This window comes from Micrasema longulum, unplaced genomic scaffold, assembly GCF_059751315.1.
Source record: "Micrasema longulum isolate JH-2025_06_02 unplaced genomic scaffold, ASM5975131v1 h1tg000242l, whole genome shotgun sequence".
Classification (NCBI taxonomy): domain Eukaryota; kingdom Metazoa; phylum Arthropoda; class Insecta; order Trichoptera; family Brachycentridae; genus Micrasema; species Micrasema longulum.
In genome coordinates, this window is record NW_028277447.1 from 522197 (window position 1) to 548669 (window position 26473).

A 26473-nucleotide genomic window follows, 5' to 3' on the forward strand; every position below is an offset into this window, starting at 1 on the left:
TATTTTAAAATTTGTTAAACATTTTGAATATTTTATATTTGGCAATAAATCATTAAATATTTTTGGAGCAATTACATTATATTGCTTTTTACCAAAAGCTGTTAATACAAATGGGACAATACCGTTAATTTGTGTTGCTGAACGAGTGTTTATATTTTGTTGGGTTCTTTTGACCCCACTTAATTTATAATAATGTTTAATGTTTGGATAATTTATAAAGCGTCATTTTTGTGAAAATCCCCTCAAGGGCGCTCATAAAGTCTTACATCCAATATTTTTAACTCGTATATAAAATGTAAGTTTTTTATATTTGTATTTGTTTATTAGCATGACGCCCCCTTTCCCGCTATAGGCGTATTGTGCATTGGCTAAAATGCTTGCCTCACACACCGAGGATTTCTAGTTCGATTCCCGGTGAGATCTCAAAAATGAAATATATGTGATTCAAATAGAAGTGTTCTGTGCCTATAATTAGGCTTGTTTGGGGTAAACACGTATTTATTAAAACTAATATTATTTTCCTATAATCACGTAGTGAGCAATTTTATATTACTGTAATTTATTTATTTTTGCACCACAACAGGCCAAGAGGCCCAATTGCAGTGGTGAATTACATCACAGAACACCCAGGCTTGAAAAAAATCTCATTTTAATATTTGTGTTCTCACCGGGAATCGTACCCAGAACCTTTCGCGTGTGAGTCAAGCGTCTTGACCACTACACCACGGAGGCTGTAATAGTTTGATGTAAATTAAGTGAGATAAATTATTCAGATATCCAAAGAAAACATTATTTATTGTGATAAAACAAGGCAATTTTATTGCTGTTAACAGTTTGTGTTTATACGATTATAATTCATCTGAATTTTTTTAATAAAAAAAAAATTAGTTTGAAAATAGTACAAACATAATTTGTGAATTTTCTAATATTTACTTTTATCTTATTATTATTCAAATATAAACTAATTATTGAATAAACTAATTTATTTATTATATACTAATTTTTTAACTAAATAATATACGTACACTTAAAAAAAAAACTTCTTTAAAGCCAACTCGAATACAATTACTTTTTAAGAGCTAACTTATCTGCTGCACACATATTTTTTTAACTTACGTTTATACGATTTTTTTTCTCTTATTTCTAATGGTATTTCCTTATAAAAACACTGTACAGCTCGGTGCATCAACGAGTTCTGTGTCTTTGATGTCTTACGAAATGGCAGCCTTACTTCATTTTTAATTCTAGTTTCATATTCGTGTTCACACTGAAAAAATATTTCTATTCAACTGTTTTGAGGAACAACCATTAATCATTTTGTGTACAAAAAACATTATATTAAAATATATCAATGTTGTTTGTTTCAGCATTAACTTTATCCTAGTGTATTTATTCTTTCTCAAAATTACTCTCATAGCCCTATTCTGCAGAACAGCAAGTTTATTTTTTTCCTCTTCAAAAGCCAAAAACAAAATACTACTACAATAATTTATGTAACGCACTATAATGGTTTTATATATTATCCTGCACGAATCTGCACTAACATATCTTCTGGTTCTTCCCATAAGAGAAACTAGTTCATTAAGTTCATTTTCAAAATTTAAAAAATAATTAACAATTTTAATCCATTATGATACCGAGGCAAGTGTTGTGGACTTACAGACCAAAAGTTAAAGGTTCAAACCCCGCTCTTCCACAATCATATTCCTATTTTCTAATTCTTCTCCCTTTTCTCTTAGTGCCCTGTCAGGTATCCCCAATGTTGGCAATCACCCTGGCAAAAGTTTCCCTGTCCTGTGCTGCCCGGAAAATCTGCTCCACAGTCCTGAAGCCAGTCCAGTCTCGTATATTTCGCAGCCAGGACATTTGTCTTTTTCCAGCCCCTCTGTGACCCCCAATCTTGCCTTTCAAAATTAAATGAAGCAAGTGATACTTTTCTCCACGCATTACATGCCCCAGATATGAAATTTTAGGAATTTTTATGGTGGTTAAGAGTTCTCTGTTCGTTCTAGCTCGACTTAAAACTTCTGAGTTCGTTATCAGGTCTGTCCAAGATATTTTAAGCATTCTGCGATGCAACCACATCTCAAAAGCCTCCAGCCTATTCATAGTGTTTACTTTCAGAGTCCAAGTCTCACAGCCATACAACAATACAGACCACACATTACATTTTACCAATCTTTGCCTTATTTTCAAGTTGAGATTAGCATTGCAGAAGAGGGGTTTCTTTCGATTAAATGTGAGTTAAAAATAGACTTCAAAATGGTCATTTTTCTCAAAAAAACTCGTGTTTAAACTGCTTTTACGCTTACGCAGACAAGGTTAGGAGACAAGGCTAGATATACCGAGTTGCACAATTTTAATTTTATCTGCGAGTGTTCTGCGTGTGATCGGACCCTAAGCAACACAATAAAATTTCTCTTCTGTAATGGTATTTATTTGTGACGTCCGTTCTTTAGCTTTGCGGGTACAGATTTACTCATAACTCCATGTCAACCTCTAAAACAATTAAAGGTTCCAAATAATTAAAAGTAGCCTTTTTTCACCTTCAGATTGTTGCAGCGTCTGCGCAGAATCTCACACTTCTGGACCTTGGAATGGCCATCAGTTTCTCCACCATTTTGATTCCTGCACTTCTAGGAGCTGAAGGAAGCCTCTCTTTCACCAAGGAACAAGCCTCGTGGTTTGGTAGGTATTTTTTTAATGTTCATTTAAAAATCGTAGGTATTTTTTCATATTGATTTAAAACTCTTAAATGTCTTACTATTAACATAACAAAAAAACCTCTTAACCCGCCTGTTCTCCTGTGGCGTTGCAAATTGTAACTATTTAAATATTTATTTATTATTATTTTTTTTTTTTAAATTATTTTTTGTTTTTTTTGTTTTTTTACAATAAACATAATAATAAAACAGAGTATTAAAAAAATAAAGCAAAATTACATTTCAATGAAATACATATTAATAGAAAAATAGTAAACAAAAAAATCCCACAAAGGCATGACCTGTTCGTGGGTATACATAAAAATGATAATGAATTTTTGCTCCTATAGTAAATAATGGACAGTTATAATATTTTTGTATAACATAAGAAAGAAAAAATAAAATATTCTGTAAAAGATAATAAAGTATTTTTTTATAGTAATGAAAAAAGGAAATAAAAAATTTTAAAAAAAAACACAAAAATATTCCTTATTATTGAAGGGCAACAAAACAAATCATAGAAAAAAAGAGTTCATATCTTTAGTTTGATTCCAGGATAGTACATGTTTTTTTAAAAGAAGGAAAATTTTGAAAGTTTGGAATCAATTAAATATTATCAGTAAAAAAAGAATTAAAAATTTATGGGCCCCAAAATATATGCATGTCTCTGTGCGAGCCTCGTTTTACAATGTGGTATTTCTAACACACGATTCCTTCTTTGACTTGATCTATTTAAATTACTTGCGAATAAATTTTGGTTCTTAAATATATATAAAAACATCGAAAACAATATATTAGTCTTAGATCTAAAAGTTTAGCTTCTTGGAACAATTGGAAAGAAGGAAAAGTGCGAATTGTTCCTTTATCCTTTTTCTTTCCTTCCCATCCCCTCTCCTCTCTTCATAGTATAGGGTTAATTTTTAATATTCGTAGTATAGTGTTAATTTTTATAATATGTTTTGTTTTTTTAATCTTTGTTTTCATTTTTTTTATAAAATTGTAAGATTCAATATGTCCATGTATTTGTAATTTTCTCAAACTGAACGGTTTGGGTAGGTAGGAAGAAATTGCTTAAGGCAATATGCTCGCCCTTATATATATATATATTGTATATGTATATAAAGTGTTAAGTAAATAAATAAATTGTACTAAATTAATTAATATCTCGGCAACTACCATGAATACATTGAATATATTTGTAATCTTCAAGTAAATCTTAACACATAAGAAAAAAATTACAACGGACGTTTAAGTATATTAGATAACTTTAAATGGAATATTTTGTTTATAAAGATCTTCGAAATAGACAAAATATTGAGTATGCTGAAACGAACATAGAAAACATTTATTTCAGAATTAGATAACTAAGTAAGACGTACATATATTTTAACAAGATCAAAAGAGACAGGAGACCATTTCCTAACCTCAGGTTACCTAAGATTAACCTAAGGTAACCTCAGGTTACCACACAGTAAGTCAGGGGAGTTTTTTCACACAGGTTAAGTTGACGTAGAAATATCTAATAAAACTGGAAAATGAGTCATTTATGCCAAAATTAAGGTGACACATTACACATTAGGAACAGCGTACTTCGAAATCAACCCTTACTCATATAAAAACTGATTCAAATTAAACTTGACACCTCAAAATTGTGACTTTCCATTGGTTTGAATTATTAAGCATCGTTAGAAATCTACCAATAGCATTTAGTAAAAAATTGGTAGCAATTTCTATTGTTGTTTTTTTTAAGATGTTTTTGTGCGTAAACAGAATTTTATAGCACTGGGTCATATTTTAGCTTAAACTGACAGTACTATTACTTTCTCACAGAATGGCCGAATCAATGAGATATTTTATTTTGTTAATAGTTTGATCAGTTTACTGAACTCAGAAAACAGGGTCAACACATTTGAAGGTAATATTGGCAAATGTTTGTTGGAATGCCAAATTATTTATGTATGTATTCAAAACTACATATTTGCAATGAATGGATTTTAACGTGTTGATTTCTATAGTGGCAAAAGTCCGTTTTTGTCGTAGATCAAAGGATTTAAAAGATAAATCTATTAATGGTATTACATAAATGGGACGTTACAACTGTAACTTTGAGAATAATAATATTTAATCTGTATCACTTAAAATAAATATTTAAAAAAATATCTTGCTTACTTTATATTGATGTAATTATGTATTAAATTTGTTTATAAAAAAGTTTTCTTCTTCTACCTGATATTAAACTAATTTCATAAAGATAGGCTGAAAGGTAATGCGCATATGCTTATATGTCGGGCGATATGGATCGGGATAAAATTACATTAAAGAACAATTCTTAAGATTTAAAATCATATATTTATTTTTCAATACTGTCACCTACACATTTCTACTAACATGTTACAATTTTTTTTATTCAGTCACTAAAAAATTCTTCCTACTTTTCTGGAATCCATGACATGACGGCTGCATTCAGCTCATTGTCCGAGATTACCATAAAAATTTTCTTGAGTAGAAGAAAAATAATAAAAATCACAAGGTGGTAGATCGGGGGAGTAAGGAGGGTGTGGAATCGGTTCGAACTTCAGGTTTCGCGTAATAAATTGGTATATCGGGTTAGATTTTGTTTTATTTTGCTCTGTAGGAGTGTTTTTAAAATGTATATTAAAAAAAAAATAATTTTAGTTTTTTTTTACAATATACATAAGAGGTAAAACAGAGTATTAAAAAAAAAGGAAAATTACATAGCAATGAAATACATATTAACAGTAAAATTAGCAAACGAAAATCCCACAAAGGCATTGTCTGTTTGTGGATATACAAGAAATGTTTATGTATTTTTGCTCCTGTAATAAACAGACAGGTATCATATTTTTATGTATTATAAGAAACAGAAAAGAAAATATTCTGTTCAAGATTATAAGGTACTTTTTTATTGTATAGTCATTAAAAAAGGAAATAAAAAAATATTTTTTAAAGCATAAAGATATTATTATTAAAGGGCAACAAAATATATCATAGAAAAAAAAATTATATCTTTAGTTTGAATCCAGGATAGTGCGTGTTTTTTAAAAGAAGAAAAAAAAGGGGGGTGAACGTTATTATATTATGTTATAACCACGTTCTAATCCTAAAAGCCCTGCTTATTTAAATTTTCTTCGTTTATTCAGAATTATTACAAATATTCAAAGTTAAACCCGTATGAAGGTTTTTAATAAATTTAATTAAAAAATTTAATCTTGGATTAGAGCATATGTAATCATACTCTTTTATGTGTTCTCGTATATTTACATTGTGTATATATTAAATTTTAAATTGTTGAATACATACGCGTTTAGACTACTTAGGTTACTAAGTTTTTTTTATTTTTTTCTTATTTGTTTACAAAATCTATTTTGTTTGCATGGTAATTATAAATGAGAGCATTTAAATGAAATTTTAATGCAATATTGAAAAAAAACCACCAGGCCATATTTCCTTATAACCCTCATAGTAATAATGCGTCAACCTATAGAGAAGCCCTATCACTATGTTTTATAGAACGCAAGCGATGTTGTTAGCAACAAATTGGCAGCCATTTTATTTTGTTTCACAACAAACACATAAAGGTTCTAACGGATGCTTTTGTCGCTGTGCTTGGCTTTGTTTGTAAATAACTTGTATATTTACGTTATAATAAATGAAAATCGACTATGGTGAATTGCAGTATGTTTGGTTGCAGCAGTAAAAGCGTCAAAGGTGTTAAAGGTGTCGGTTTTCACAGGGAATTGATTTCGAATATTTTCCCATAATTAACATTGATTTTTGGCATTTATTGTCCCGACACGTGTATTATGTTGCTTAAAAACATTCCTTATATCAACATATTTATTTCAGATAATATTTTTTCTCAATTTAGGGGATAAACTTGTGAATTAAAGTATGTTTACTATTGATAATGACAGTTGATTATGGGCAATATGTCGGGGCCGCACTAGGCATCCATATACAGTTTGAGTCTTTATCGAGTAGAAATCGATTAAAATTTTACTCGAAAATAGCAACGTTAACCTTGAAATCGCATCTTAAATGACGTGTCCGAATTTCAGGCCGCTACGACTCGCCGTTTCGGAGACGTGACGGACGAACAAACAAACTCAACAAGGGACTTTGGTTCCACGGAGTTGGGATTTATGTCTCAATAAATGTAACATAAGTACTTTGTGAATAAAATGAATGAATATATAAGAAAATAAGCACACGCATGTATTTTCAGTTTTGTAAAATAAATATGGGCGAATTGTAGAAAAATAAATTGGAAAAACCCTGCAATAATAAATACACAGGTACACATTTAAAAGTATTTACAGTGCAAATTAATATCCATTTGGCAATTCTCTGCCTGAGTACGGCCCATTGATTTGCTGCGAACTGTAGCTAACTTAATACCCAATGGTCATAGAATGGTTTTCCTACGTTTGGGTTCCTCTATAGCTTGCCGCATTATTATTCTGAGTAATAACCAAATTTCGCCTTAATTAATAATTCTTTTTTTTACTAGCTATTATCTGCGTCCAGGCGAATGAAGAATACAGTTCTGTGTGCAAAATAGAACCAGAACCCTGGACGAGTGTTCGACTTGACGCTGCTCTCAAGTAAAATTATCTGTAATCCTGAATTAGGGAATCTACTAGAGATAAGTTTGCCTCGTTGTGTGATGGTTGACGCGTTCGCCTACCATTCTTTAGGTACGGGGTTCGATTCCTGGCGGAGTTGACGTAAAATATTGGTTTTAAGGGTTTTTCGAATTGCAATACTTCATTGTTCCTAGACTAGCATCTGAAGTGTAAGTCTGATCAATTTACCTTCGTGTAACAAATAATCAAAATACCCAGCATTTGGTTTACTAATGCAGTGTCCTATGCACCACTGGGTACGGAAAGAGATATGATGATGACGATTAATTATTACTATGGCATTACTTTATTATTTGCGTATACGAGTATTTTTATTTTTTAAAAAAAATATTGCATAAATAAGTATACGTATTTATTAGCAGGGAATCTATCTAAAACTAATGAATTTGAAAATAAATACAAAACTATGGTTAGAATAGTCTCCATCTTAACGTAGCTAAGCTAGAGGCCTTATTCTGTAGCTAATTTGTTTCGTTAATTCATTCGTATCGTATGGGAGGAAACGAAAGCAAAATACAATTCAAATAAGGTTAGAGTGAGATGGATATATTTTATTTTATTAGGTAGTTCAATAAAGATACATACTAGAAAACATACAATTTGAAAGCATTCGTCGATACAATTTTACATGCATCTTCTTCTTCTTGAGGTGCCTTGTCAGATCCTCCGACGTTGGCGATCACTACAGCGAAAGCATCTCGGTCCTGCGCTACTCCGCAGCCAGGACAACTGCTGAAAAGATGACCAGAGTGGTTTCCCGTTGCCTTCTCTGGTGGATTTTTCTGTCGGGGTTACCTTCCCTTAGCTGGTTGGTTCTGGTTTGCAGGCGCCAGAAACTCGCCTTTCATCCTTTCGTTATCTGCTGCGATCACACCGTTATGAGTGTGATCTCATTTACATGCATATATATCTTCAATTATAGAATTACACAAAATAGATTTATATATTAAGATGTAATATATATTTTTGAATATATATTTTTTATATAAGATACAATGCAATAAAAAATAAGTTGCTCGTGTGTACTTATTATATAAGATTTATTCCTACGAGATTATTCGCAAAAGCTGAGAGAGTATCATGAAAAATGACAATTTTATTGTTTCGGCAGTATATATTATACTCCCGACACATGCGGGCCATCGGTGTGTGGTATGTGGCATTATTTGAAAACAAAACAACAATTTAAATATTTTCCGATGTCTGAGTGTTCTCAATCCCGCATTTATTTGTATTTTATTGAGGAGGTTAGTATTTACTTTATAGTTTAATATTTTATACAGAAATTTAATATCGAAAACAACGCGGCGTTTTATCAGAGAATTAAAATGAAAAAGAGTTAGAAGTTGCTCATAATTTGAATTTGAACGTGGGTTAGAATTTTGAAACTTATACAAAAGGTATTTCAAGAATTTTTTTTTAATAGACTCTATTGAATTTATATGATTTTAATATTGCGGACTCCATACGCATGAGGCATACTCAAGATTACTGCGAATCAAACTCATATATAGACATATAACAGTTTCCGGTTTTTTAAAGGGTTTGGTTACTCTCTTAAGGAACCCCAGGTGACTTACGAGCTATGTAATCTATATGATGTTGAAAATTTAATTTTGTGGCAAAATAAACCCCGAGATCCTTAATAATGTTAACCCTACTTAACGGCTTGTCACCAAGAGAGTAATCAAAAATGATTGGGGTAATTTTACGAGTAAAACTGAGAAAAATATATGACGAACGAGCGAACTTACGAAACGAAATCGTGACAGAATAAGCCTGCTGTTTTAAGATGTACCTATACATACATAAATGTGTACTTGAGAGCAATATTTCAATTAATGATAGTTGTAAGATAAATTTTATACAAACGTATTTTTTTCACGGAAGAGCGAATGAGGTTTTTGCAAGTTGGTTCAAAAAAACCTGTTATGGGTCAAAATTGCGAATCGGTTGAGTGAAAGTTACATGTATTTCAACTTATGTAAGTTCTAATACTCACAAAATATGTATGTACAGTTCATTGAAATGTTTAATAGCGTTAGTTTATTTATTTATTTATACATCAACGGTTCAAAGAACCTTTTACAAAAAATAATAATTTACAGAAATAATTACAGCAGTGCACAATAATTATGAAGTACATAGTATGAAATAATATAGTAATTAAAACTAGTAAATTTAGTGAACATATAATACAAAAAGTAAAAAAGCAACATAACATCTCTAAATAAAAGATAACAATAACCATGAGAAAATATTTTGTTCTTAATATAAATATAACACAGTAAAGTTGAGAATAAAGTACTGTTCATCGATCAGCATAGAACAAACTATGGCTTAAATTCTCCAATGACCCGCCTTTGTCGTATTGTTAACTCAAGACAGGATCTGGACTTTTTTGGTTTAAGTTTACAACGATTTAAACGAGCACTAAATAAATAGTCCAGATCTTGTCTCTATGTCCCTTATGTTTGTCAATGCTTCTTTCTTTTTTCTTTAAATGTTTTAAACTACTCTTTTATTGTAATATTTAAACCTTATAAATTGTATACATGGACAATGTCCGTTAGTAAATAAATAAATAAATAAATAAATAACTAGATAATAATAATTAAAAAAAATAATAGAACATTAGTATTTGAAAAAATATAAGTTTTTTAGAGCTATAAAATAACGTTAAAAAAACTTAAATTAACTAAATAACACCTTTATTTAGTGAAATCATCATCATCAGTTGGTTGGAAAAAAATGTCATTTGGCAATAAATCCACCAATATAAAATTTAAATTATGTCTAACATGTTAAAAAAAAAAATATAAAGTCACGTATTCACATATTATATGTGGTGAAAGAAAGTTTTCAAATAAAATATTCTAGTTTGCGTGCTAACAGAAACAACATTTGCATGTTGACTTGGTTCACCGACAGCCACTAACACTTTAGTACATGGGCCTTATGCTGGACTCATTCTTTTTTAGACAACAACAACAACAACAACAACAAACCATCACGCCGTTTCCCCGTAGGGGTAGGCAGAGAGGATAGAACGCCATAACACTCTATCTTGGCATACAGACCTCGCTTCCTCTACATTCATACATCTTCTTATGCACGCACGCCGATTATTCCTACTTTTGACATGTCCATCTTCAAGTATTTGATGGACTTGATCGTGCCATGTCTTTCTCGGTCTTCCTCGTTTTCTGCATCCATCAACATTTGCATCGTAGATCCTTTTAGTCGTTCTTTCGCTGTCCATTCGCTCTACATGTCCAAACCAACGCAGCAGCCCTTTCTTGATTCTGTCGATAATGCATGTCTCAGCCTTACACACTTCACGGATCTCGACATTTGTGCACCTATCATACATCGTTTTACCACACATTCGCCTGAGGGATCGCATTTCGACAGCATTCAACCTACTTTCATCATTATTTTTCCAATTCCATACTTCGCTCCCATACATTAGAGTTGGAACTAGAACTCCGTTGTGAACTGCTAGTTTAGCCTCCTGCGATAAACATTTGTTTGCCAAAGTAGATTTTAGTGCACCGTTCACCCTGTTCCCGGCACTCACCCTCCTTTCAATATCTTTATCGGCCTTTCCGTCCCTAGTAAACATACTTCCTAGGTACACAATTTTTTTAGAATCGTATGCGATTTCTGCAATTCGACGAGTGACAGCATTCTTGAACCACCCATACGAATGCAGTCGATCGAAAACCAATCGACTTTATTTCGAGTGCCCCAAAGCACTCGACATTGACAACCGAATGCGACATCGTAACTTCAGCTGTCAAACTTATTTCTTGTAAAAGACTCGGCATTTATGTTTGAATGACGAGTAGGTATTTTTAGTGTATTTTAACCTAAAATTTACAACACTGATCAATGTTATAATGATGACGTATTAACAAATGTGCAACGAATATAACTGTACTTATTTTTAGTCCATCATCAAATGAAGCTTTACTAGAAACATGATTTTAAAATTATTTTATCGCTTGTCATTGTCAAAAATTTGAGATAAATATTATATAATACGTTTTTAAAATCCATAAAATAAATATGAAATATTTGTAATAACATCTAGATGTGTGTTAAGTTAAAAGCAAATAATAATTATCAATGTTGCAGTGAACATTGAACAATAAACATTTTCATTTATTTTTTTAACATATTACAACAGAGATGAAGAACATTTAAGATAAGGTAATTTAGAAGTCTAGGCATCTACAGGGCTTATGACCTGTCAATGGCTGGTTTAAGTGGCCACTTTACACACTGTGTAACATTCACCGTTCTGCCTATATTTTAACATCTATTTTCCATCGATTCTTCCATCTGTTGACGGTTGTGAAGCTCAACAGCTGAAACCTTTATTGTTGCGGGTGAGATGCATATGATTGAATTATTTCACCCATATATTAGGCAACGCCTGAAAATAATTTTCAATTTACATAATTCTTCTTGGACCAGGTGGATTTATCGTCAATGTTTTGAGCTTCTCTAATGACAGGTCATAAGCCCCGTGGTTGCCTAGAATTCTATATTCCCTTCTATAAAATGTTCATCTCCGTTGTATTATGTTAATATCAACAGATTCCCTAGTGGGTTGAATCCAGTCCGTGTCTACAAAAATTTGGACTAGCTTAAAACATTGTTGCATAAATATAAATTGATTATTAAAAAATCAAACATTAATATGAATTAGAAAATATACCAATACTAATAAAAATTGAAGCATAAATATAAATTAGAAAACATACAATTTATAATTAAAAAATGAAACTATGAAAGTGCCTCATCTCTGTTGTAAAAATGTCTAATATTTATATTTGATTATATACTTATAATTTGTGTTTATTAAATGGTATGATTAATGTACTGTCGTTACTGGGACAAGTGGCATTCAATGTTCCGATCCGCCGGTTGCGAAACAATTATGTGCTGTTCCTCGATTGGCACAAAAAAAAAACTATGGCTTATATGCACCAATGTCCCGATTGCGTCGTATTATAAACTCAAGACAGGATCTGAATTTTTTATGCAAGTCTTTCTAAATTTAAACAATCAGTAAAATAGATCTTGTCAAGAATTCAAGAGGTAGTTATTATTTATTAATTATGTATCCTAGCATAAATTTTCTTTAGTTGCATTTTATTTTATTTTATTGAACTGAATAAGTTGGTAAATAAAAAAAAAGTTTTTTTCTGCAGCTGCTCCGAGTAAAAAAATAAAGCTATAGTAGAAGCTTTCTCAGTAAAAAAAAACACTTTGTTTAGTTAATTGGCTGTAAGTGCAAAGCGTTTAATTGTTTTTATAATATATGTATTTTAAAAGTTTCTGTTGAACATTTTCAATCCTTTCAATGCACGTTATGTATTGTAGGCTCCACATAACTGATGCCAATTCCAAATTACTGCGTACAAAGTAGTAGCGTCTTCAAAGTATTTAATTTTTTAAAGTTGAAAACATATTATAAAACATTTCTTATAATATTCCTAAAAAGTTTTTGTACAAAACTTATTTAGGGACATGCAGATAGCAATATTTATTTACGGACGTATTTATATTTAATAAACTAAAATATGATTTTAAAAAGCGGAATAGAAACTAAGATGCACTACAAATTAAAAGAGTATGAAAATGTTAAAAAAATTACAAAATAAAAATAATACAAGCTTATAAGATAAAAAAATGAATTCAAAATAAACGATAAATAATACCATTTATAAAAAAAAAATTAAGGAGTTTAAAAGATACATGTATGTACATAATGTAACCAAAATGAGCATGAAATAGAATGTTAAAACATTACACAATTAAAAGAATGAAAAAGTTTTTAAAATTAACTAAACAAATATACGAAATACTAGCAAAAGGACTATGAAAGGCATTTTTTTAAAGCCAATCAACAGGCTTAAGTAAGCCCTAAAAGATTGGCATTCATGAGTAAGACTTAATCTAAACATTATTAAAATCTACTTAAATTAACAATGTGTATAATTAACAAAAGGTATGTGTATAGCATAATCTAGGCGGAAATGGCAAGTGTGACATCGCGAGTCAGGAGAGACAACACCGCTTGCTTCTTAAATGCCTGCCCTTGCTGTAGGAACACATCGACAGTACCGTTTAGTGAGATTTTGTTCAAATTAAAATTACAAAAGAAAAAAACATTCTTTAATTCTTAAGTATTAACTTTACAATGTAACAGTTTATTACTGCTTTGGTGGGGTGACCATCTCAAGGCAGTCAGAGAGTCGTGGGAAATAGAAGGGGTAGTTTTAAACCATTTTAAATGATAAAATATTGTTATTTTTCTAAGGCAGCATCAACTTCATCCTCCAGCCGGTGGGCAGCGTCCTATCCGGTCCGATTTGCGAGAAGCTGGGGAGGAAGAGGTCTCTTCTGGTGGCCAACTTGCCACATATGGCTGCTTGGGTCATGATCTACTTCGCCCAGAATGTCACCACGCTGTTCTGCGCCAACGCCATCCTGGGGCTTGGAACGGGCTTCATGGAAGCTCCGATTCTGACGTACATTGGAGAAATAAGGTAGAGTAAACAATACATAACCTTTTGTTTATTAATTTTATTATATTGAGATTTTTTATATTTATTGCACAGCGATTGATAAAAATATGTTCACAATACAAGAGACTGCTACCTTTTAAGACCATATGTATATGTTTAAACAAACACTAACTTAATGATTTTATTTTTTCCATAGTATGATGATGACATTTTATAATTTAAAACACATTAAATTACGTTTTTTTCTGTAAAAGACAGTGGATTGCGCTCATCTGTCAAGTGAGTTTTAATAAATGAGAATACACGTTCAAAGTGCGTGCGCGTATCAATATTAGATATTATAAATGTACAATATGATCGGAAAACGTTTTGTTTCAAATGCGTAAATTTTAAATCGACCGGGACAAATGACTCTCGGACAGGGACACTTAAACACAGACATCAAAATCGAGACATGTCCCGGTGTACCGGGACGGATGGCTGCCCTACGTTAGAAGCAACGTAGTCATCAATCATTGTGAGCTGTGAGTGCAATCATTTCGCAATTCAATTCAATTTTAAATTATTATTGACAGAATTCACCGTTCAAGAAGTTAGGCATTACGAAACACCTATTAAAATATAACTATAGAATCTAGTTACTAAGCTAGGTACCAGACATTTAATCATTGCAAGAGATTTATTTCGAACAACAAGAAGTTAGAATAATTATTTAAATAAATGCAGATTATTTTATAAATTCATTTGATTTTAAGATATAATTACAGAAAGACGTAATTGCAAGATCGGTTTTACAGATATATTTCTGCAGTTGATTTTACGATTTGAATATTGTATTTGAAATAATTTAATTACGTACGTCACTGAATCAATTAGCGCCTGTTTACACAGTTCATTTTCCACAAGCGTCAAAACCGTGCGGCTGACCGCACCTCTTCCAAGTAATCGGTCAATTTTCGGATACCGCAGATCGCCATTTATTTTTGAAATTAATTAATTTTAACGGCAATTAATTGTTCTTATACTGGAGTCGCTCATTTCCAAAATTAATCTCGTAAAATTTTTATCAAAAATTACTGAATATGCGACTTTATGACTTATTGAAGGTGGTACATAAATCTTCAACGAAAAATACATAACTGGTCTTTTTCGGTCAGTATAACGGCTGAAAAACATGATCCAATTTATTCCAAAAAGCATCTGGTCCATCTGCTTCCTATTTTCAAAATATATGGTCTTGTCAATCTAGAGGTTACGTATTTTGTTTACTTTGATACATAAATAAATAAATGTATATTTTTTCCTCTTAAAACTACTTTCGAAAAAATATATATATATTTTTTAAAAGGTAAAATAAACATTTGCGTTCTTATAATTTACGCAAATATTTTATTTTGAGGGCCATTTTCAACGAGTTGTAAATAACTCACTATTAGAAAATGGGAACCAAGTTGGGGTAGAGTGGGATTCGATCCACGGACCTTTGATCCGTGAGTCCGTCCGAGACACTAGCCACGGGACCACAACCCGATTCAATTAGCACGCTATCGAGAAAATTTTCCAGAATCGGAACAGCATCTTCAGTCATTCAAATGGCATCACTGTCAGGAATCCTGTATACTCTGGAATGACGTGGTGCTGCTCCTGACATATAGCATGTATTCTGAGTAGAACTGTGGTGTCCTCCTCTTCCAGTCCTCGTACGAGGTCCTCCTATCCTTCCACCTCTCAATGTTGTATATCTTAGAATGAGAGTAGCACCTGCTCCATCAAGTCATGTCCACTTTCATCACTGATATCTTCATCGTCTTCATCATTATTAAACGTAGGGCCCGAACGTGATGGAACATCGAATATGTCGGAACAAAATCATCATCTACGTTTCCGATGTCACTAGACGCCGATGAATCAATATCGGAATCTGAATTAAATATTAATTCATTGATGTTTTCGTTTTCAATCGTATTATTCATTTTTCTAGAGCAAAAAAGAATATTAGGATTCTAAAAACCACATAACAAAAATTAAAAATAAATTGCCTGTTGACCGCGTGGTTTTACGAGTCTTAAAACTAAAAGGATATTTAACAAAAACATTATTTGGATCATTAATTGTGTAAAATGTATTCTACTTTATCTGTTCTGATAAAAGTTAATATCGATTCTGTGTAAAATATCCCTCGTAAACCTTCTTCAAAATTAAACGTCAAATGCAAGCGAAACTGGGCAAAATCGTAATGGCCTTTGGCGGCCACAAGCAGACGTGAAAAAACATATGATTTCAATCGATAAAAGAGATCCTTTCATTTACCGATATTGCAAATCAGACGACAGCTTTGGAATGGTTCGAGTATTTGCTATTCATAAAACTACGAAAAAGTACTAATGAAAGTCACTAAAATAATAATAAATAAAATAATAATAATAATAAATAAATCATAATAAAAAGAATAAATAAGTCAATAAAATGCGCATTTTTAGATAGCTGGTAAATCACGTGAAAACACGGGACCGGGACCCAACGCTCGGATACACAATCACGTGTTTACACGGCTCCGGAATACAATGTGTGAAAATGTCTATATAATTTCAGTTTTCTGATTCGTATAATACAACTTAACCTAAAGCAAACGATTTCACCCATTTTGAAGAAAAATTTTAAACATACATTTTTTTGTGCAACTAGGCTTTTAAAAATAAAAATTTAATCATGCTTTTACGAATAACCGTAAAATATTTTCACTAGTCAATAAAATTATTTTTTATGATTGATTTCCTCATCGTTATATGTTAAATGCTTTTATAAAGCATGTTTTATTTATAAATTCTTCAAAAAATACCACTATAAAATAACTTTAATGCTTTATGTAAATACATAATGACTGTATGGTTTTCCTCAATATTTTATCAATTGCCATACAAAAATTAAGAGCTTCGTATGGTACCGTCTTATCAATAATATTGTGTTTTTATAGTTTGGTGATTTCAATGAGTGCTAATCCATTAAAAAAAATATTTTGAATGTTTTTACTTTTAAAATAATTGGATAGTTAAAAAATAAACGAGTTTGTCGATTCAAAATTATAAAATAATCCTTTAAAATAAATACATCAAAGAATAAATTTAAATATATATTTTGTTAAATGTTAATGAGTATGTATTTTGAAAGAGTAGATAATTTATATAAAATATTTATACTATTGTTATATTTAGTTAGGTATTCGAAATTCGAAAGTTATAGACTTCAATGTCTATAGACTTCAATTGTCTAATTATCACGAAAAATTAATTTTTATTATACACGAGCTGAACCCGACAATGCTATGCTATTGCTAGATTTGAGTACCTACGCGTATATGGAATAAATTAACACAATCAAGAGTTTGATATCCATTTTTGTATTTAGTCCAAATTAGATATGTATGTATGCGTATTATTATTGTGTTTCGGTTTACATAAAATATGTGGACAGATTTTTTTTGCTTAGTCCTGCTCTGCGTATTTAGTCGTTATTTAGTCGCCAGCCGGGTTTCGACATGATCTTGATATTTAACTTGTAACCGAATCGCTCGGTTGTGTCGTGGTAGCGTTCAATTTTCAAATAAATAATTATTTTTGCATATTTCAAACTCTGCTCTTCTTACCAACAGGGGTGTACTTTAGTTAGGAATGCGATTTTCAAAAATGTATCGAATATCAGTTGATGTTATTTTAGTATTACCAAAAATACAGTAAATAGAAATAAATGGGTAGAAATCATAACAAATTCAATGAAATAATCAGATTGAAATCCATAAAAAAACTAATGTTGTTTGTAAACATTCAAAAACAAACTTTTTTCATCATCCATCCATTTTTTTTGTAAACTCATTCTTGGCGAATGCAACCCTGGTGATGGATAAAAAAACATTAACGCTCGTAACTTTTTTGAACTTAATAAATTGAAGATTTTATGAGCTCTAAACTTTTTCGTGGCAAAGATGTACATTTATCTGAAAACCGCACGTAAATCGGTCTTGTAGTTATTTAGTCCACCGAGGACAACCACTCAAATATTGGCTTTAATATATATAGAAGATGGTAAATAACAACTAAGTGGTGTGCATAACATGCAGCGCCCGCTGGCGCATCTATAGTTCTATCTATATAGTTATATCTATACTGTTGCCTAGGCTGTACTGCTGTTGCTTCCTGGAAGCCACTCTGCTTGCCTTCTTGACATCAGATTCTTAAAGTCCTCGATGCGCACGGCTGACAGTTCATAAGTGACTTCACCACTAACTACTACTCGTGCTTGAATGTTAACATCATTATCATCATTAAACCCTTATCGGCACCTAATGAAGCACAGGGCACTGAATTGTTCATCCAAATGGAGCGTGTTACGATCATCTGTTACAGGAAGGTAAGGTGATAAGGTGAGGTGTCAGCCCGAGGAAAAATAAAGACTTGTTGTTGAAGATGTAAAACCACCAAAAAAATATATACTTCATGGCAATCTTCTCAGGAATCGAACCCGGGACCTTAAGCATGGTTGGTGAGCGAGCTTATCAGTACAATCTCCGCTCGATTTTCTTTTTCAGGATTTTTACCTGAGAGCAGCCATCGAGTTCAAAAACTCGTCCAGGGTTCTGGTTCTGTTTCACACGCAAAACGTTATTCTTCATCCGCCCGGACAAAAAAAATATCATTCTCCAACCACAGTTTTCAACTTGTTTTATTTATTTATTAAATTTTTCTAATAAATTTATTGTTTTTGATTTTTAGCCATGCTTCAGTTCGCGGATTTATGACGGCCTACGCTGAGGTGTTTGCTGTGTTTGGAATATTCCTGGCATATCTGTTAGGAACTCTCATGCCATGGAGAGATGCAGCCATTACATGCCTCATCTTCCCGCTGACAACCCTAGTTGTTGCTATTTCTGTAAGTCTAACTTCCTAAATAAAATTGATGAAGTACAAAATCTTTCTTTTACATCCACCGATAAAGTAGTTTTTAAAAATAATATTTATATCTCTTCTTTCCTGAATTCTCTTCTTGTCATCTTCCACACTTATTACCTGATTCTACGTACTTCATCGTGTAATTTGTATAAAAAAAATATATTTAAAAATAATTTCATACGTTCAACCTCTATCTACCCATTAAAAAACAGTTCAAATTTGCAAAGTAATTAGAGTATTTTTTTATTTTGATAAAAGAATGTTTTTTTTTGGTTAGTCTATTTTTAGGCTGGTTAGAGGAGAAGAAGAGAAGATGAGTTTTTGACGGCCTCGTGGTGTAATGGTCAGCACGTTTGCTTACCATGCAAGAGGTCTCTGGTTCGATTCCCGACATGGTTGATATGAAATATTTATCAAAAAGGGTGTTTTTACACTAAAAATATTTGATAGTCCCTGGACTGGTACCCGAAGCGTGAGACTAATCATCTTACCTTCATGTTACAAACATGATTAAGATGCGCTGCGATTGGTATGCCAATGCAGTGTCCTATGCACCAGTAGGTGCGGAAAAGGAATGATGATGAGAGGAGAAGATATTGCTTTTAGTAAATACGAAACATCCAAAAAGTGCTGTTTGGCTCTCGTGCTGTGAGAATTTTTTCCCAAAAGTTGACAACATTACTTGGTAGTGGGAAGTCTTCTGAACATAACGAGCACCGGCGACCCTCGTTAGTACCGACACTTACCTCGTAGTGTTCGTTTCGCGAGGTGCGCGCTGTCAAAAGGTTTCTTCTCGCGGAAGGAAAAACTCCGACTGAAATTTGAAATCGTTTGGTTGGGACATTTTGAACCACCCTGCGTACTCCCCTGACTTAGCGCCTTCAGATTTTCATCTTTTCACCCTTCTGAAGACTCACATGGGTGAAAAAAAATTCTAACCGACGAGGATGTGAAACAAGAAGTCTTGTAGAGGACGAAGGAGATGGCGGGAGAGTTCTACGAGGAGGGTATCAAAAAGTTTGTGCAACGACTTACAACTTGCATAGAACAGGAAGGCATCTACTTGGAAAAATAAGTTATATATATACAAACAATGTACTGTATTTTTTTTTTAAACAATTTTTGTTTTTAGTAATACAAAAGTTGAGTACTCTTACTTTGTGGGTATGTAAATTTTAGTTTAATTATCATCTATATGCAATTAAAATTTTATTTTAATTTAATAAAATAAAAAAAATGCCTCCTTTATAAATACCACTAAAGTGCATTTTTTTTCAGAACTTATTTTTAGACTTAAATAAATAATGTCTTAGGGTGGTGATCATGCAGTAATTCAAAGGTATAGCTTGTCTGTGAATAGTTTCACTATATCTAAAACGGTCCTGTGACGTTCTGTAGGGATTTGGTACCAATTGGTCTGATAATTCATTAACCAAGCAGACATTGTTTGCCTGTGGTATTTTCGCGTCGATAGGTTGACAAACAAACCGCTCCGCTCCACCTTAATGGTTGACGTCCAAGCGACTTTTTTCCCTCGAGACACTCCTGCAAGGTTTCTTTCCGAAAAATTTAATTTTCTTCCGAAATGTGTCCAAATCACTAATTGGTTTCTTATGGATTTTTAATGAACATAAAAAAAAAACTTATAATTTATCATGATTTCATTTTACAAATAAATTATTAGGTTACCATTTAAAATTATTTATAATATTATGTAGCGTAAAACAAACAGTTTTTTTTTTATATGAAAATGGGAAAAAAATAAACAAAATAAAATTTATAGGTCCAGATCCTGGCCAGTCAGATATTTGATCGATTTAGGAACTGCAGCCGGTCTGGATAGCGCTAAACAAACCGACACAGCTAGCGCCAAACAACCTCTGCTTAAAGAGATCTTCTGGTAATAAAGAAAACAGTAAAAATAGAAATATGATTATTGATATATGAAAACTTGCTGTGGGTAAAAATTTACTAAAATATATAAAATAAAATAAATAAAATCATGAACATCCAAGAAACTACTGGTACTCAAAACGCAGCTCTTCTTAATGATGTATTGTCCCTTGAAGATACTACTGCAAGTGCCAGATTAGAGGCATTAAATGTTGGAGCGGGCAACCATCTTGCAATAGTTCATGTTGACTCTGCGGGTAATTAAACCGGAAATCTTATGCATGCGTGGTAAGCAAAATTTGCTAACCATAGGACCGGACCACAAGGCAGATAAAATTAATAAATGTTTAATTATTATTTTGTATCTCATTGTCCTTAGATTCCCGAATCCCCCGTGTGGCTTTTGACAAAAGGAAGAAAAGATGAAGCATTAAAAGCTTTGTGTTGGGTTCGAGGATGGAAACACACAACAGAAGTCCAGAAAGAATTTGAGGAGCTAACAGTTTACCAGAAAATTAGTGCTCAATGTTCCCACTGCAACAAGCCATCAGAGCTGCCAACTCCCACAGACTGTCCTCACAGAAACCTGAGCTGGTGTGAGAAAAGTAAATACAATATGATGGATATGACAAGGAAAGAAATTATGAGACCACTATGCTTGGCTCTTCTGATGTTCTTTATTCAACAGACTACGGGTATCACGGCTATCAGACCAAATATGGTGAATATTTACAACAGCTTTGGGATGGGGGTCAGTGGACATTTTGCGACAGTAAGTGAATAAAATACACTCTTAATATCCGCTTGCTTCTTATACCAAAACTTATTTTTTAACTGATTTAAAAATGAAGAAATTAAGCTTCTTGGGTGGTGTTTTTTGGTCATTTCTCAAACTAAATCCTTTAAATCAATGACTGAATTGGCATAAATCATATTTTGATCAAATAAAAAGCGTTCAAACAAAACAAAACTTTTGTTGAAAAGTAAGTGATGCAGGATTCTTTAACGTTAGAAGTTACTTTAAATTAGAGTTTATAATATAATTTGACTTTTCAATTACATTTAAAAGAGAGAGACTTTAAATTAATTTCAACAGAGAGGGAAAACATTTTTGAGAAGGGAATATGTAAGTCTAGGCATTTACAGGGCTTATGACATGTCTGCAAGCATTTGGGCATACTCAAACATTGTTGAGAGAGACTTTTGCTAAGGACCTGACTATTATAACGAAATATTCATGTTTTGTAATGAAATACGTTTTTAAATATTGACGAACTTCAAATATACACTTTAGTACGACTATATATTAATTGGTAAATTGTTATTATAATATTTAAATTAAATATAATCTAATCTGAACAATCTCATTAATCAAATCAATTTATTTTAATTTTTGTGTATGAACGTTTAAATATATTAGGGTGAAATAAATCTACAAATTAATTAATCTTATCAATAGGTCATTTAATATCATATTTATGATTTAGATTATTTGAATAAAATACAACATACTTTCAGTTGGAGTATCTCGAATGTATTCAAAAATTAACAGTAGCTCAACATCGTAACCCTGTGGGATACTTTAAAAATATAAACGAATAGAAAGCGTAGGTCGTGAATTTTAACTTGTTTCCGAGTGTAAAGCTACTCAATTTTATTTCACCTTCATATTAGTAGATTAGAATATGGGCTGATCTTCTCTCTTTCGTTCAAGGTTGTGACAGGATTGATTGGAATCATCGGAACAATTGCTATGATGGTCCTGGTAAAGAAACTAGGAAAACGTTTCTTGAACCTGATGTCTTTAATTGCTTCAGTCATCTGCACCTTACTTTTGGGTTTGTACGCATACATAGTTCTACCTCACGATGCCAGTTCATACTCTCCAGAGAAAATTACCACTGGAAGTAACTCCTGGCTACCTATCACCCTGTTCATAGTATTGAATCTGACGGTCAGTGCTGGTATTGGAATTATGCCGTGGATGATGCTATCAGAAATCTTTCCTTTAAGGTAAAATATTTACATGTTTTTTCCTTTATAATATAAACGTTGCTCCGCTCGTGGTGAAGTGGTTAGAGTATTGGCTCCATGTGAGGTTTCAAGTTCAAATCCCGACAACGGTCGTCAAAATAAAATAATTATTAAGTATGCGATTTTTTGCGAATGAAGTTGTCGTACTTTCATTGCAGTGCCTTGCAAAAAATTTACTTGTACTCGTCATTTTTGTTTCATTCGTGTTTCAATTATTTAAATATCTGCGAAACAGTTTTTACGCTATCGGGTTTTAAAAAAAATGTTCTATCATTTGTTTGTTTTCACAATTTTTTTCTTCATTTTTAAAATGACATGCATTAAATGCTGTGGTCATTATTTTTCAGGGGTAGAGGGACAGCCTGTGGAATTGCTGCTGCATTCTGCTACATGATGAACTCTATCGTTTCCAAGCTCTACTTTGACGTGGAAACAGCTCTCGGTATATTTGGAGTCATGTGGCTCTTCTGTGGCTTCAGTGTATTTGGTGTAGTGACAATGTACTTTCTAATGCCAGAAACAGAAGGAAAGCCATTTGAAGAAATTGAAAAAGACTTTGCAGGAGAAAAGATACCAATTTTTGCCAACGACTGTCTCAGTCAAAAAGTTTTTAAAAACAGATGCGTAGAAACATCTATACACAAACACGATTATATTAACAATAATATTTCTACCGTTGAAAAAGAAGTTAAAGAGTTTCAAAAAGCTGCGTTTACGGAAAACAGCAAGCTTTAAGCATGCATTTGGCATGCTTTTTGCAGTGAATTTCAGATGTCGATACTCAGTTGGTTGATGAGATACTAACAATGATATTAAATATGCAAGTCAAACTAAAATTTGCGTGTGTACCTTCACCTTCATTAATGATTGATACATTTATGAGTTTCATTATAAAATATATAACGGGATAAATAAGAACAAGACAAAAAAGCAAAAGATCTTAGAAAGTTTTTGTTAATTTTCGGGGTCTTTTGTGTTGACAAGTATGTAATATTGACTTAACCACTCAAATATGATTATTGTTTCTTAACGACTCAGGCGTTTCACCACGTTATTATTTTTTCAAAAAGGACAATGATTTTTGGTCTTATCAGTTCCTGCTTTTTAAATATTCCAACTGAATTGGTTTGGGCTGGTGTCAAATAAGAATGGTGGTTGTTCATAATGTTTTTGTTAACGTGATACTGATGATTGAGGTATTGAGATCGTTTTTTGTTCTTCGGATGTATCCAATCAAAGAAAGAAATAGTAAGCAATACACTCAATGAATCATTTTGGGAACGGATTTTAACATAAATCTGTCAACGATTATAACTTTGCATCTATTTGATCAAAGATGCGGTATTTTGCTAATTTTTTACAGAATTTTTAGCGTGGCACGAGATATGAATTATTCTTAGTTTTATGTAATTCGGGATTTTTACAGCTATTACACAAAAAATAAGTAGAAATATATTATCAACACTAGGGTCAATTGAAAAAATCCACTGTTAATCTAATAAAACATAATATATAAAAAAAGAGTTTACAAAATTGTATGTGTGCGACTTTTGTATTCTCTGTGTGTGTATGTGAATGGTGCGTGTGTGTTTGAATTTTAATATTAAAAAGGTTATAGGAGAGAACTTGGTAAGAGATTTGACTGTTAAAGAAAATAAAAATAAATAGTTTGTACCTGCTTTCAAAACCCTCTTAAAAATATTTTTCTAAGTTATGTTATGATACTTTGATTGTATTTTTAAAAAAAGTATTGTAAATTTCAAAACCTTATTCTGAATAAAGCATTTTACTTAAAACTTTAGCTGGTACATATTGAATAAATAATGTGCAACGAGATCCATATAATATGGTAGGTCACCACAAAATGCATTGCATACGATGTATTGTCAACAATAAACAAGGTAGGTATGACAATATTGAAAATACGCACACGTTGGTTGAAAATTAATAAACACATTCATATTATATGCACCTACATAATATGTAAATAAGAATAACATAAGTTTGATATAAATGATACGAATAATAAAAATTAGATGTCACAGACAGGCCCGTAGTACGGAGATTCGTAATTATATTAAGATATCTTCTCCACTATAAAACTGATATTTATTTAGCGTTAGAGAGGAGTGGAGAAAAGAAAGCGGGCAAAGACAATTCATTCCTAATGGCTGTTTTGATAAATTCTTTTCTTTGCAAATATATTCATGTGGTTATATTTCCTGTTATAAGTATCCATAATACGGTTAAATATAGTGTTATTTGTAAAATTTGTTAGACATTTGTAGATACTATGTTTGTCTTTGATTAATATATTTCAAGTTTAAGCTGGTTGCGCCACATGTATTATCTACTATCTATATGTGTACTGTACATTAACTTGCAGGTTGGAGTGTTAAATTTATTGCTATCTACTGAGCCCTGGTAAAAAAATTGTTGTAATTATCCTACTGTGGGAACAAACTTTTTATCTCTGGCCTAACCGAACTGTCACCGAGTGAACACGTGATTTTTTTTAATATTCTCAGCGCGATCGCTAATATTTTGTTTTAGCGATCAATAAGTCATTGTGTCATGTTATTGCATTTAAATAATCAAGAAACCGACAAGTGCCGATCCTGACCATCAAGATCTGACTATGCCTGCCGCCAGAGAAGTCTGTATAATAAGGCGTCAAGAATTCCAGTACAAAGTAAGTAATTGCATTTATTTGTATTAGGGTTCGGAGGAAAAAAATAAAGATAATGCAAATCCGCACACCAGCAATATCAAATCGTCCATTTGCTTCTAGCGAGCGGCAAGATCACAAGTACTACAGATACATTTAGTATGACACTTTAAACTATTTACCCCTATGGCATTTACCTATTAAGCAAGCGATTTTTTTTAAAAGCAAGAAGTATAAGTATTGTTAATTATTTAAATAAATGAATTATAAAACAACAAAATATTTAAAAAAAAATTAAATGTAATCTTATATTGAGTACTACTAGAAGTTTTTAAAAGAAAAACAGCATTAAAACAAATATTTATACATAAATAAAAACAATATGATAAATACTTGGTTTTCATTAATTTGAACATTATCATCATTCCACGTCCAATATCTAGTTGTGTACGAAAAGAGCTTCCAGGCATCCCAGTCGGCTGCCAGCTCCTGTGCATTTCTCTAAGTCAATATCAAGTCCCGTGGTTCTGATATGAACTGCTGACGGACAGTTTACAGTGGGCGTCCAGAACGTCGAGAACCTGATGCCTTATAATTATAAGTCACAGACCCAGCCAACCGTACCGCCTCTTGATAATTGTCACGTCAGTTCTTTTATTTATTAATTCCTGATAAACTCAAAACACCGCATATCCAAATTCTTCTAAGATATTTATTTTCAGAACTCAGTAGTTTGCTGTTCTGCCCTAGTGAGGAGCCCACTAGCGCCCAAAATATATTTTTAAATACAACACTGTATTTTAGTTGGCTGGAAGATTTTGCTTTTAGCAATAAGCCCGCCAAAGAGCATCTGAAGTTTTAAGTAAATAAAGAATAATATCTACTCCTTTTCAACACATAAGGAAATAATGTTTTTATTTTTGTTCGCTTTATTAAAAAAAAAAATGTATAATTTGGAGGTAAATAATTTTTGACTTATAAGTTTTACTATTTTTTTTTACCAAACCGTTTATTGATTGGCCCT

At 32.0% G+C, this 26473-nt stretch overlaps 1 protein-coding gene across 2 annotated transcripts in view; it reads left to right on the forward strand.

The window, feature by feature from the left end:
• Positions 1–25784, forward strand: part of LOC148283408 (facilitated trehalose transporter Tret1-like) — a 64533-nt gene extending 38749 nt beyond the window's left edge. For both annotated transcript variants that reach the window (XM_088223553.1, XM_088223552.1), the window contains exons 2-7: positions 2553–2688; positions 13704–13932; positions 18678–18834; positions 21127–21519; positions 22462–22760; positions 23129–25784. In XM_088223553.1, coding sequence (XP_088079679.1) covers positions 2598–2688; positions 13704–13932; positions 18678–18834; positions 21127–21519; positions 22462–22760; positions 23129–23516 — 1557 coding nt within the window. In that variant the 5' untranslated portion in view covers positions 2553–2597 and the 3' untranslated portion in view covers positions 23517–25784. The remainder of the gene's footprint in view (positions 1–2552; positions 2689–13703; positions 13933–18677; positions 18835–21126; positions 21520–22461; positions 22761–23128) is intronic.
• The last annotated feature ends 689 nt before the right edge of the window (positions 25785–26473 follow it).